Source organism: Protomyctophum parallelum (genome assembly GCF_964188405.1).
Source record: "Protomyctophum parallelum genome assembly, chromosome: 21".
In the NCBI taxonomy this organism is placed as follows: Eukaryota; Metazoa; Chordata; class Actinopteri; order Myctophiformes; family Myctophidae; genus Protomyctophum; species Protomyctophum parallelum.
The window spans coordinates 19198378-19213718 of NC_139713.1; the positions used below are offsets into that span (position 1 = coordinate 19198378).

The window sequence follows — 15341 nt, forward strand, 5'->3', positions numbered from 1 at the left end:
TCTCCTCCTCCTCCTCCTCCTCCACCATGAACTCCTTTCCTCTCAGCATCACCTCCTACTGTCCAAGCTACTCTTTTTACTCATCTATTTGATCTCCCCACATGCTCTCTCCTCTGTCTTACATCATTAGTTCATTCACATCCTTCACCTGACAGAAAAGATGATGGGTAGAGAGAGAGAGTTTGATTAATGCATGCATCATGGTGGGTGATCATCAGAATGCCTGTTGCCACACATTTACGTCATATTTGGCGGACATTTGACCTAATTTCTCCTTTCATTAACGATGGCAAATATGAGACGTGTGGGGACAAGATGACGTAAAGTTTCCCATTTAATGTTTGTGTTGCGGACATTTGTGGGGACAAAAGCTGTATATAGGAGGGGCTGGAGGCCCTCAAAAATAAATACCACAATTATTTCTATAATGCATGCTTTTCTAAAACATACTGTATTCAAAGGACCATACAGGTACCAGTTTTACATGTCATTATCAACATGGGCGATATATACATATCTTTTTTAGATAATGTTTAGATACAGTTTGTGTCCAATAGTTACAGAATCTACCTGGAAATGTTTGTCAATGTTAAAAAAAGAAGACAAAACTTGAAGCTAAAACTCAAGTTTGAAGAGCAGCAATTCTTTCCCCCAGGCATATTGATATGTTTATGTCCTCATTTACATGTATTACAGACTTTCAAGAGGGTGAATTGCCAATACGTATACCCTGTAGCCACTTTAAAGTCACCTAGAGTGGTTTGTTTTCCACGCCGTGAGTGGTAGTGAACAACATGAAATGTATGCTAAAGCCTAGCCTACTAATGTAGCCTAAACGATGGGGCAATAATGTCTGCTAATGGTAGTCCTATGTACTTTTTGCTGATTTTGAGATATTGCTTACTGGCTCACAGTTAATAGAGTAACTCGGAATTAGTTAAACAATTTGTCCGTTTTTTAAAATTGTTAGAAAATAGCCTAAGGTTTTGAACTCTTGGGCCCAAAAAACCGAATTACCATCCAGTTAGCTACTGTATGACATGTAGAAAAAATATATACCGTTCGTATATAAAACTTGCATGGTAGTTCAGGTTATGATCAGACTTTTGTCACATCTTGTTAGCAATAGGTTCCTTGGGAGTACTGCTCAAATGTTGTACAGGTGCTATGACAAGATAGCATTTAACTCAGAACAAAATAAGTTGACGTCTTTTCCCTGTCTCAAACACAGACCTGATTTGAAAGTGACTTTGTTTTTGTTTTTTCAAATGGCCACCTGTATGCTATTAGAATAGAATATAATTGAATATTTCATAGCATAATACAGTATTTCTTACAAAAGGAGACATTTAGAACACATAAACATCAACATTTTTAAGAAAAATACTAAATAAATTCATAGATTTGACTGATGATCTGAACGCAAATCACAAAAAGCAGCTTGTAAAGCGTATTTCCAATGAACTGAGCTTTCAAATCTAACGGGTTTGGCTGACAAATGGAAAGCAGAATTGTAGGTTTTTAATGGTACCACTGACTGTTTACAAAAGAGCAGTTATCTTATTATGTCACACTAAAATGACCATACCGGTGTCAATACATGCCATTCTCCATTCACACAGCTTTAGCCATATATCATACATCATTTTCCAACGAATGAGGATTATTTATTTTTTTTACTTTTATGTTTCCATTTTTGGACCTAAATGTAAAAACATTACCAAACTTACCTGAATAATCAATTCACAGCTGGCCAAATGGTTAATGAGTCATGGACAATTGAATTAAAAAATCTTCAGGGACAAATTTTGGCTAGAGTTTTCAAGTCAAAAACACAAAATGTAATAACATAATTTGACAAATTATCACCAACAAATAAAGCAATTTTGCTGTCCTACACTGCAGTACAGCATTAGTCACAGCTAAACATACGACACCACCGGTATGGTCCTTTAAGGCAAGACTGCTTATTGGCAGTCTCTTATAGGACAATTATGTCAGGCGCCACAAAGAGACAAACACTGACTTTTGATTGCATTTCAGCAACAGAGACATGGAAACGGACTGATGCATTGGAAAGGCATGCTAAATCAGTACACGATGTGATAAAGGAACGATGATTCAATAGCAATGGCTGTGTCCATGCTAGCTGTAACTGAATTCAATTAGCTAACCAACCTACGTATCTGATTAGGCAGGCTGTTGCTCTCAACTGCTTATACAGAAAATCAATTTTCCCTATCAAGGAAACATTTTCTTTTCGATGCAGTCTTCAAATGAATTTCATATGGACCAAATATCCGTATTGCTTTGTATTGGTCTTTCTTTGTAAATGCTACCACATTACACTGTGCTGAGTAAGAGGCCAACTCGAGGGTTCGTCCCACAACCCGCCGTGCAGAAAGATTAGAATGAGAATAAAGCGAGTTGGATGAAGACAAAGTCATCAAACACATTGTCATTTACAGTAACCAAACAGCAACAGAGCTTCATATAACTGGGAAAGAGACGGATGAACACAAACACATACATAGTGTCACATCTTCACAGGAATGATTCAGACTTAAGTCACTGGGCCAAAAGGGGTCGTTCAACTGAGATCTCTAATCAGCCTGAGGTCTTTGTATTTCCAGACATTTCTAGAATTCTCCAAACCAAAATAATAGAAAGTAATGTGTGTCAATAGCATTGCAGTCTGAAATTGATATACTGTATATTTTTTTACAGTTGCATCAACAGCTTAATCTATGAAAAGAAAATTAATGTGTTGTTCCTGTCATCTTTTTTTTTCTTCTTCTGCTTCTTTCAGAACGGAGTCAAAAGTTAAATTACAGAGCGAAACGTTGAGGGAATTCTACAAAATATTTTGCCAATTTTGCTAATCCTATACAATCATAAGCCTGAACATTTCAGGCAGAAACATGAATCAAATGTCCCAGGACTAAGTTCAACACATACCTGTGAAAACTAACCAAAGAATCATATATATGAGTATTCTTTTTCTCTACATATAAACATCACTGATAGTAAAATGTATCTCATAAGGATTAATATACAATAATATACAAAAGAAAGCTTCAACTGGATCCATGCATAATATCTAGAACTAGCTTGAAAGAACATACAGTTGTCAAACCAGTGAAACGTTTGACTAGATGCACCTTTTGTTTCTGAAACAAACTACACAGTCAGTCAATCAATCAATCAATCAATCAATCAATCGGTGATAACTACACAGCTTTGGATCATAGAACATAACCACAAAAACAACGGACAAGAAAAAAGAAAGAAAACAAAATTACAATGCATGTTTTCACAAAATGCTGAAATGAATTTAGGGTAAAGACCTCTTCTTTAAAAAAAGGAAATATTGTGAAATTTTCCCTGAATGATGACCCATTGCAATATTTGCAGCTGCACACAAAAGCTTTGAAATCAATTTCTTTCCTGTCTCTGTGAATCTTCTTCCAACCTACTCAAGGTATGCGTGATCCAATAGCAAAGCATGTCGTTCTAAAATTAAATTAAACTTTAGGTTATTCCCAACTTCAACTGCGTGATCCAATAGCAAAGCATGGCGTTCTACAATTAAATTAACTTTTTGGTTAACTTCAACTGCATTTTGTGGAAAAACGTAGACTGCATCGTGCAATAATATGCAACAGGTCCATCAAGCAGAATATTTCTTAAACTCTGTTCAGTGGATCGGATCAATAACTTGGAACTATGATATAAACTATTGGATCTGAAGTGATTTCTGCATCCCGATTTCTGAAAGAGTGTAGGAGTCTAATTCATCAACTGATTTACATAAAACCCAGGTATAACACTGGAATTTCCGATTGTGTTTTAAAAAATGCTCAGACCACTTTCAGAAATAATAAAAAGTAAAAACTTAATATCTATCTATGGTTGAATGTCTTAATAGTCATAGTGCTGGTGCTATGTGAAAGGCCAAATAACTCACTTGTATCTCTTTTCAATATTTCTATCTCTCTCATTCCTCTGTGTGATACTGCCATCCGGATACAATGGATGGGTGGATGGATAAACAGAGAGGAAACAAAGACAACGGAAATAAACAGAAAACATGAGACAAAAGACCAACGTGTAACGAACGGACTTGAGAAAATATACATACATTTAACTCTTCAAACCCAAAAGTAACAAGCCACCCGCCTCCCCGCCCAACATGCCCTATGTCCCGCCCACTTGTTTCGGTGATTGACAGCAGCCTCAGCCTATAACAGGCCACTTCATGCCTCTCTCTCCGGAGGCCGTAATGCCCCTGGGTTGCTTTGGCGACGGACTGACGGACAGGTAGAGACTAGCAAAAGTTCTATTTCCTTCACAGCATTGTGTTGGCCGGTCGGTCAGTCATTTAAATAATGGATACACACAGTTTATCCATTTTTTCTAACAAAAGTTTGCAAAACAAAAACAAAAAAAACAGAAATGAAAAGAAAAGAAAAGAATGTAAAATTGAATCTGAAAAACAAAAGATTAAAAAAAAAATTTATAGGAAAAAACTCCATAGCAAAAAACAACCCCCCCCCCCCCTTATATAAAACAAAAAAAACAAAAGGGTGATTCAGAGGAAAACCGTACGAACACTTCTGGGCGAGGGTCAGTCAAAGGGAGAGAGGCAAGTTGTTGTTTATGTCCATGAAAATCCCTCTATTTACTATATTAAGTCTTATTTTTGCATTAAAAAAAAACTCCGCCTCTCCTGCTGTTTGGCATCAATATTTCCTGTCATGTTTCTAGTCCAAAGTTGAACACTTGACCAGCTTGCCACCATGTATGCACGGGGCAAGGTGGAGCTCTCAGTCCCCCTGAAGCGGCACAGAGGAAGCTCACCAGTCAAGCTTGGGTAACGTAGTTGGCAAAGGATGATCCCAGAGCTGCATCGAGTTCGCCTGAGAAAACCGACTGTTAGCGTTTCAGAATCACCACCTCCCACATTGTGTTTTGCGGGAACAGTCAGGTGAAGTCTGCCGGTGCAGTGTGGGTAATGCAGTTTTGTTTTCTTTTTGTTGTTGCTCTGAAGTACAACCCAGCAACGGTGACAACTGCAAAACGTACCTCACGTTCAGTGTTTGTAATTGCTAACCTTGCTCTGCACCGTTCTGTTTATGGGGATGGAGTCTGAGTGTTGCGCTGCGGTTAGGACGGTCAGCGAGGGTCGCTGCAGTGGTGACGGCCGGAAGGGAGGCTGGTCCTGTTGAGAAGCCCTACAACGGGCTGACGAGAGCAGAGGACGCTCCACAGTGACCTGAGAGACCAGAGCAGGGTTAACCCGTTTAGACCCCATTCTACAACATGTCGTCTAAATCATGACAGTTTTCAGAAAAGCCTATGTCTCTATGTTAGTGGTTCTCAAAGTTTTACATGTCAAGGACCCTGAAAACTATATGTAATTGGCCGCCGACCCCCGTCTGAAATTTCGCTCTGAAAGAATATATACATATTCTAAGACTTGCGCCACATTTTCACGATAAAAAAAAAACAGATCTACAAGCTTGTCTATGATCTTGTAGCAAGGCCCGCAAAATACATTTTTGGCGACAAAATAGATTTAGTCAACTAGTCAACAAATCTTATATGATGTCGACTAAAACTAGACTAAAACTAAAACATTTCAGATGACCAAAATGTGACTAAAACTAAACGGAACTGTATTCAAAAAGACCATGTGAACTGAATCAAAACCTGCTGTCAAAAATCAACACCGGGCCAGAGGAAGACGAGGAAGAAAGATAGGAGAGGAGAAGAAGAGAGGAGAGGAAAGGACGAGGGCAGGAAGCATAGCAGGAAGGGAGTGGACAAAAATGGAGTAATGAGACGAGAAGAGAGAGTAATATGAGCAGGGAGAGTACAGTACGTGGGAGAGGAGAGAAGACAAGAGCATACGAGAGATTTAAGAGATGAGAAGGGGAAAAAACATGGTATAAATCAAACCTAATTAAACAGTGCCTTGACAGCATGGATTGAAATAACAACATTGGATATGATAGATATATATATATATATATATATATATAGACGCATGCTTGCAGGGTTATAATCTCAGTGCATGTGCATTTTTATGTTTGTAATCACATGTTGGCTTGGCTGTCTGCGGGGTGTTTGAATGCTATTTACATTGGTATAGTGTCTGGCTTTCACTCTCATTAGTGGTCATTCTGTGGAGGCCGCTCCAGATCCAAAAGAGGCAGCACTGTAGGGATCATTAGCACTCTAATTAGCTCTCCCACAAGGCCTCTCGCTCACCCCAAGCTCCACAAATATCCACCGAGATGGGACCGAGGTGAGAAGAGAAACGAGATGGTCCATGGATGGACTATATGGCCATCGGCAGAAACTAGACTACACTGTGCTGATGTCTAGCACACTGGAGAACTCCACTGGAGTTAAATGTGATTTTGCATTTACAATAGTATTATAGTATAAAAGTATTAGAAGGATTTTGGTTATGTGATCAGACAGATAATAAACGTCAATAAAATCCAAAAGATTCTTTTTTGTGGGAAAGTGGGAAAAACATTCAGGTATGTATATAAACTAAACCAAATTAAACATCGCCTTGACAGCACAATATGTACAGTGTGTGTGTGTGTGTGTGTGTGTGTGTCTTACATTAGATTGGCATGGACTTCATCTTAACCATGGATGTGAGTTCCTGCTTGGTCACATGATCACGCCTCCGTTGCTTCATCCTGGAGACAGCCAGAAAAAATTAAACATGATAACAGAAACATCGACATGACAACAATGAATATGTAAGGGATAATTATCTGGCTAGGTGAATTATCTCCTGACAATGACTACCTAGCCAGATATTATCTCGCTTATTACATGGCTACCTAACATAAATCGATAAATTGACCCAAAACACATAAAAAAAAAAGGATTCCATAATTTCGCGCTGGCTGTGTCTGCCCAGCTGCAGGGCTGGAGCACTGTCGGAAAACAAGGAAGTGAGTTGATCAAATAGAATCCATTTTCGGGTACTGCTTTTTCTATTTCTCGCTCAAATGTTTTCAAAAACATTTTTGAGAGCAATGTTTAGCTGTAAATGGCATTGTGCGTCACTAGTGTGTGTGTGTTTACATGGCTGTCATGTTGGAAACGGCAGCAAATCAAGCGGGCGCAGCCGCGCAGCTGGTGCTCAGAGGGTTTGATTAGGCAGCGGTCTGTTATAGAGCGGAGCGGTCATTATCAAGACATAACTCACCGCAGTGATTGACCAATCAGAATCAAGCATTCAACCAAGCCATGTAATAAAATAGATTATCACTCAGCGATGAATGTCAGGCGCCAATTAGCCCGGCCCAGCCTGTGTGGTTTCTGGTCTAGAGTTCACCGATCTGAGCACCCACCCCGCCCCCCTCCTCCCTTCCCTGGTAGAAAACAGCAGAGAACCTTGACGTCACCAAATTTGGAGCTCATGTGCCTCTGCACTGTTATTGGTTAGCGAAATACAAGGATGTGGACTTCCTATGCCACATTTTCCAATGGGTTTCGATGGGTACCGAGGCTAGGTGCCAATTTGCTTGTCATGATGTAGCCAATTGCCTTATATATTCACAAAGGTAGTCTCTGCTGGAACTGTTGCCCCTGTGACCAGACTCCGGATAAGCAGTTGAAGATGGATGGATGGATGTCCACACCGAGGTCAACCCACAGTGGCAGTTCAGTATGCGGTGGCACTTAACCGTAACAGTTATCACTTATCAGCCTTAGGGCTGATTCTTATATGTCAGCCCCAGGCTTGATTTTCTTGGTCATGGTGAGGGAACCAGCCGTTGTTTAAATATGGAGAATCTCAGGAAGTGAAACAACCAAACAGAGAGGTTGATAACCGTTATCATATCAACCCGAGGGCTTGTACAGCAGTGTTAGGTAAAGTGCCACCCACAGTGGGCTGAACCGACCTCAGTGCGCAAATCCATCCTGGACAAAAACTGGACAAAAACTGGCCACCAACACCACAGCCGCTGTGGATGACTAAAACTTCTCGGCTGAACTTCTCGGCCGAGGAGTCACACAGAGTTTATTCGGGAATCAAAAACACAAAGTGGAAAAGTGTCCGTGTCCCAGCAAATGTCACATGACACCCACCTGCAGCACCTGCTATGTCCTCAGCCAACCTCACCTCACCACCCACACTGTCAGGAAATCCCACCAGGACTACCATGTCGTTCACCGTTAGTTATAGTTCGTCATTGAAAGTAAGAAAGTGTGTGTGTGTGTGTGTGTCTCACCACATGACTAGGATGAGGGAGAGGACGGTGGTGAGGATGACCACAGAGAAGAGAACCAACAGAATCACCAAACCAATATTACCATCTTCATCTAACGTAGAATCTAGAGAGAGAGAGAGGGGGGGGTTGATTATCTTGATTGCATGCGCTAAAACTACAGTCACTCCAAGCTCATGGCTAGGATTTGACTAGAGCTAAATCTCAGTCCACCTCCACCTCAGGTCTGAATTAAGCGCACAATGGAAGGAGGGAAGGAAGGAGACGGAACACAGAGAAAACAGTTTAGCAGTTGTAAAGCAAAAAAAAGAAACAAGACAGTTAGAGTGCGAGAAAAAGACAGAGAGAAACAACAAGACAAGGTCCAATAACGGAGTTCACATATCTCTGGGCTGTTGCCTCGTCCCAGTGTCAACCACAAGAACCATCTGCCTTTGAAATGTGTAACGATAATCATATGCTCGCTAGAGGCGTGTTTGTGTGTGTGTGTGTGTGTGTGTGAGCGTGCGTGTCAGTTTGAATGTGTGCGTCTGAATCTGTGAGCATAATATACAGTATGTGTATGAGAGTGTGGGTGGTGGTACTGTGTGTGTGTGTGTGTGTCTTCTCTCTGTGTAGTTTTAATTACTCTCCCGGGATAAGTTAATTTCAAGACCTTCATTACTGCTGTCACACAAACAGTCATTCATCATATTGGAGAGTAAACAAGTCTCTATTACACACACACACACACACACACACACACACACACACACACACACGTTCTGTTGTGTGTTACTGTATGTGCGCGTGCATGGCATGCACTCAAAAGACAGTAAGATGTGCAAAGCCAATTTACACATACTGTATGCGCTCGTGACTCACATAGCCAAATGTGTATGCATACAAACACAAGCAAATATAGTGTACCTACTGTCCAACGCACACACACGCACACACACACACACACACACACACACACACACACACACACACACACACACACACACACACACACACACACACACACACACACACACACACACACACACACACACACACACACACACACACACACACACACACACACACACACACACACACACACACACACACACACACACACACACACACACACACACACACAAACTGCAGACATCTGGTCTCCAGCAGGCTGGCTGAAAGAGATCTGATGAAGTCAATCAGAGCTTTATTCAGCCATCGACTCTGCTGCCAACACTATGTGTGTCTGTGTGTGTGTGTGTGTGTGTTGTTATTATTAATATTATGTTTTTATTCTGTTGGACATTGTTAGCACTGTCTGGCAGAGCATGCCACATTAAGATTTAACGGCACACATACTTGTATGAGAACATGACGAATAATTCTTGAATCTCTTGAATTTTGACAGTCCAGTTCAAGGCACTGGCTTCGTCGGACATATGCATACCAGCTGGGCTTTAACCCATTTTGGAATGAGGCCGATTCTAAAAACGCCTACTAAATCCTGACCTATAGGTTTTCTGAAAAACTTCAAATATTTATATAGCAGCATAATTCTTTTGTAATGTACATACTGTACAGAACCCCAGGAGGGGTTCCCGTCCAGAAGTGTAGTGTTACAAATAGAGGTTCCCGGCTCCCGCCTATAATGGGTTAAAGAGGCCATAAGTCACACTTGGCCATTTCTCATGAGACTCACACAAGACACTACTGCTAATTATTGGGGTTGTAACTAACTATACATTTTAACAGTGATACGATATGCAATCACTCTGTCTATCTCTCTCTGTCATGCACGCACGCACACACAGTCACCCACACGCACACACTATTGCAAACTGCATTAGAGACATTTTTAGGCTAGAACACAACAACAGGAGGACACCATGCCCAAATGGTGTAATTGACCTCCATTATGGGCACTTCACAGGAACAGGAATGGAGTGCTGTTGTGACCATAATCGCAGTACATACAGTAACACTCAAGGATTCGCAGTATTATTGACATAAACGATGTCCCTTCTTCCTGTCATTCAAGTCAAAACTAGAAAAAGGACTACTTGAAGCCCTCCATGAATGCACATATTTTATAATATGGTCCATTATCAGTAATTTCTTTGATTCCAATTAGCCTGGGTGAGCTATTAACCCATTTTGAGCTGGAACCCCTTTTGGTGTTACATACATTATGTTATAATGTTGTACAATGTTGCTGATATTGCATATACACAATTTTTGAGCCATGAAAAACATACATACATATAGTGTACAATGTACATAACGCGTGTGACTGAAGGGAGGGAAGACATAAAATATAAAACTGAACAGACATCAACACCTTTTTTCCCAAGGAATGCAACGTGTGGGAGATATACTGTAGTTCTGGTACAATGTTTGTGTATGCTATCGTATGTATTTATGTTGGACTACTGCCTGCGAAGCAAATTGCCCCCAGGGTACATAAAGGTTTTACCTTACTGCGTTGCCCGTGTGTATAAACATGAGCTAATTGTAGATGTCGGAACAATATACAGCGTGTCTAATAACGGCATGGCCTCGCTGTCAAGTCTGTAGCTATCAATAAGTTATGTGTGAAGTTTGTGTGAAGTTTAAACAAAATAAATCACAATGTGGACTGGAGTTCAGTGGTGAAGCTGCACTTGTGTGCATGCCCTAGAGTGGTGACGGTGTACGCCTCATTTTACCATATGGGAATAGCACTCTTTATACACTCTTCACCGATAAGAACAAAATTGCTATTAGGTTACAATTATCTTTTCAGTTTTGTTTTTCTTAAGTCTAACCTTTTCTTCACTAATCACTGCAGGTTTTTGTGGCGGCCAAAGGTGCTTCCATTTGGTGACATTATGTACACTTGTACAGTAGTGGCATGAGTTGTGGTTGTTCTACGTTTGAGGGGACGGACGTACAGACCTACAGACCAACCCTGTTCTAGATGAGTTGTGGTTGTTCTATGTTTGAGGGGACAGACGTACAGACCTACAGACCAACCCTGTTCTAGATGAGTTGTGGTTGTTCTATGTTTGAGGGGACAGACCTACAGACCAACCCTGTTCTAGATGAGTTGTGGTTGTTCTATGTTTGAGGGGACAGACCTACAGACCAACCCTGTTCTAGATGAGTTGTGGTTGTTCTACGTTTGAGGGGACAGACGTACAGAGCTACAGACCAACCCTGTTCTAGATGAGTTGTGGTTGTTCTATGTTTGAGGGGACAGACCTACAGACCAACCCTGTTCTAGATGAGTTGTGGTTGTTCTATGTTTGAGGGGACAGACCTACAGACCAACCCTGTTCTAGATGAGTTGTGGTTGTTCTACGTTTGAGGGGACAGACCTACAGACCAACCCTGTTCTAGATGAGTTGTGGTTGTTCTACGTTTGAGGGGACAGAGCTACAGACCAACCCTGTTCTAGATGCTTGCTATATGGCCACGCTGTGAAGAGCAGTTGGGACATCAGACAGCCAAAAACATTCTGCTGTGTGTTTTTGATGGGGACTGAAAAAGGCCAAACTACCACCAAAGAGACAGCTGGTATTCAAGTACAGACAGTACCAACATAATTGAGATGACACTCTCTGCATCCACAGACATAAATGTGTGTGAGGCTATGCGCGCAGGCACACACACACACACACACACACACACACACACACACACACACACACACACACACACACACACACACACACACACACACACACACACCCACCCACCCACCCACCCACCCTGGATTTTGTGTGTGTGTGTGTGTGTGTGTGTGTGGCGTATTTTGAAAAACTGAAATGACTATATATGAATCAGGTTGAATTTAGTTTCAGAGAGATTTCAAGAGATTCAGCCTTCCTGCCTGGAGACTATTATACTGTAGGTCTGTACAGAGATGGTCTATGTTTTTGTTATAGATATTAGTTATAGCCAGCGCAGGTCAAAAATGAGTTGAGCTATTGAAAAATAGCAGATCTACAAGCTCAGCTTGTAGATATTTAGAAAAATCGTGAAAATGTGGTGCAAATCTTTGAATATATATCCGTTCAGAACTCAAATCGTTGCTTCTGGGGAGGTCCCAGAAACAACATATTTTCAGATGGGTAAATTTTCAGATAAATTCTGGGGGTCCCTGACATGAAAATGTTGAGCACCACAGACAGAAACATAGGTTTTTCAGAAAGCCGTATAGAAGCTTTTTTTTTTAATCGACTTGGATTAACCACGTGAAACCTAGCGTCCCTATTCTGTGCATGTCATAATACAGCGAGGATTCTACAGTAAAACCTCACAATGCAAAAAGAAAATACTTACTTTGGGTCTTGGCGGTGGAGGTCTCAGGGTTGATGTCGACTGGAAAGTTCTCCCCAAAAAAGTCTTCTTCGGGGAGAAGGGGTTCCAGTGCAGGCTCAGGGGTGTTGTAGGCTGAAACACACGACACGTGTGAGCAGTGAGAACACACATGCACGCACACACACACACAAAAACACACACACACACACACACACACACACACACACACACACACACACACACACACACACACACACACACACACACACACACACACACACACACACACACACACACACACTAAATAAACAAATAAATCAATTATCTAAAAGCACAGTTTGCAAAGAGTAACATGAGGATGTTAAAAACAAAGGCTACCAGTGACCTAGACTAGACACACTTTACACAGCACTGGCTTAAAGTGAAATCTTTCTGACCTCCCCACGGCCAAGCCAAGAGCAGCGGACTCCATTCACTCCACTGGCTGTCGGAGTTCACCTCGTCCTGAGCACGGACCTGGACTTGGTGGGGGTAACCGGCCAGCGCATCTGATATCAGCACCGGAATGTCCATAGACTCAATCTGATAGAGAGAGAGACGGGGGAGAGAGAGCCGAGGTGAAGTGGAGGCTAGGCGGTTCATCAAAGGCACGTGCCACCCCGGCCAAACAATCTGTTCCCGCTGCTACCGGCAGGCAGGTGATAACGCAGTATCACATGACAATTCTACAACAGGTCGTATCGAGGAAGCAATCCGATTGGTTGAAACGGCTTCTAGCCGTGGATCAAACCAGCACCATTCACCACCTAATCAAAACAAATAATTCAGCTGCTCTGTTTTCCCAGAGCGCTAGCACACTCGGTGGCTAGGCTATCTAGTTTCTTGGGACATTTGTGGTCGTAGTGACTACATCTGTCATTAAAAAGAAAAAAAAAATCAGCAATTTTCTTAGTTTTAAGGGTAACTGTTGTAGAATTGCAATATTACACTTGAGGGTGTGGTTTAACGTGATTATTGCCACTTCAGTGATGCTTGCGGAACTCGACTTCGTCTCGTTCCTGACCGCATCACTGTCGTGGCAATAATCACGTTAAACCACACCCTCTCGTGTAATATTGCTTAAATGAACAGACTATGGGATTTCGAGGCGCTGATCTGTGTCACCACGTCATTTAACTCGAAAACGAACTGCACCAATCAGTGTCACACTTTTTTTCTGACAGTAGGCCAAGATCTGAATATTTCTTCCCAACTAAAATGTTGTGGACTATCTAAGACCCACCATCCATCCAGGCTATCAGATACAGTGTGGAGGAGTGGAATTAGCCAATCGGGCACAAGCCGTCTGTCCAATGTAAGGGATCTACTACTACTACTACACGTATGCACATGCCCCGCAAGACATGCACAGAACACAGTTTGAGGTTACTCAACTCAACTAAATACTAACGTGAATACATACTAACGTGAATAACACAACAAACAATTGAAAAACCAGACAAATCAGACATTGTGCTATTGGTACATGATCATGCTGTGGAGAACGCTATGTAACATAACATTGTTACACATAATATAAGTTTTGCCATCCAATTCTGCTAAGATAAACAGTTGCATTTCTGTAACGCTTTGAGCTCTGTTACTCAAACAATGCTGCCCGCTATCATAGGAAGACAGCTTTGTACCCTATTGTCCCTCCTCCTAATCTTAAAACACATGATCAACACACATGCGCCTAAAGATTCAGATCAATGCAATCGGGGTTGCAGGCTTCCCACCTGACAAAACAAAGTCTTCTTTGTTCGTTTCTACTGACAAGTGTAGACTAAAACTAAGATGAAAAATGTTCGTCGACTACGTTTTTTCACTGAGGAAAACTAAATGGAAACTAAATAAAAACTAAGCTATGATGACTAAAACCAAGACTAAATGTTTTGACAATTTCGTCAAGAAAAAAAAACTAGACTAAAAGGACTAGTGGACAAGAGATCCAGTACAAGTCATTTTACACTTGGTTGCATGCTGAAAATAGCAGATCTAAAAGTTCACAATGCGTCACACTGCGACGCATTGTGAGCTTGTAGATCGCCTATTTTCAACAAGTGTAAAAATCAGCCATTACGACGGCACCAAGGCCCGCCAAAATACATTTTAGTCAACTAAATCAACTGCAGATTTAGTCGACTAAAATCGCATGACATTTAGGGTGCGTTCGGAAATGCGCCCTGAACGCACTGGTGTGCTCTCTTGTCGTTCGTTTATTCAGTGCACTCAGTGCGTTGTCGTTCGAAAATCCAGTGCGCTGCACACCGGGTGTGCCGAGTGCACGCACTGAGCAACCCTACCCTGAGGGTAGGGTTGCTCAGTGTGAATGGTGTGTTGTAACTGGTCGTTCGTAAATAAGGCACACTGAACGCACTCTGTGACGTCACCGCCCACCACACTCAACAAACTGACCACATTCCCGGTGCGCATAGCCGAACGCGCCCTTAGTCCCACTAAAACTAGACTAACACTTTAAACATTCCAGGTGACTAAAACTAAATGAAGTTTCATTCCAAAGACTATATGGCTAAACTAAAAATAGAAATGTGCTGCCAAACACAACACTGCCACTGACCTCTGACCAGTGTGTGGAGCCCTGAGGCCTATATCTGATCTGGAACATGAGAGGGAAGGCTGAGTGGACGGGCCAGGTGGACGGGTAACGCCAGGCCACCGCCAGCCTGGTGGGATGGCCCGCCTGCCCCTCCACCGTCACGGATTCTGGAGGGTCCGGTTTCACTGCAGATA

The 15341-nt window shown here is 41.9% G+C and overlaps 1 protein-coding gene across 1 annotated transcript in view; it reads right to left on the bottom strand.

Moving 5' to 3' along the window:
• Positions 1-1359: 1359 nt before the first annotated feature.
• Positions 1360-15341, bottom strand: part of il11ra (interleukin 11 receptor subunit alpha) — a 78884-nt gene continuing 64902 nt past the window's right edge. Inside the window, exons 7-12 of the mRNA XM_083793086.1 lie at positions 15169-15332; positions 12986-13130; positions 12570-12680; positions 8268-8370; positions 6640-6719; positions 1360-5275 (exon numbers count right to left, since the gene is read on the bottom strand). Coding sequence (XP_083649212.1) covers positions 6641-6719; positions 8268-8370; positions 12570-12680; positions 12986-13130; positions 15169-15332 — 602 coding nt within the window. The 3' untranslated portion in view covers positions 1360-5275; position 6640. The remainder of the gene's footprint in view (positions 5276-6639; positions 6720-8267; positions 8371-12569; positions 12681-12985; positions 13131-15168; positions 15333-15341) is intronic.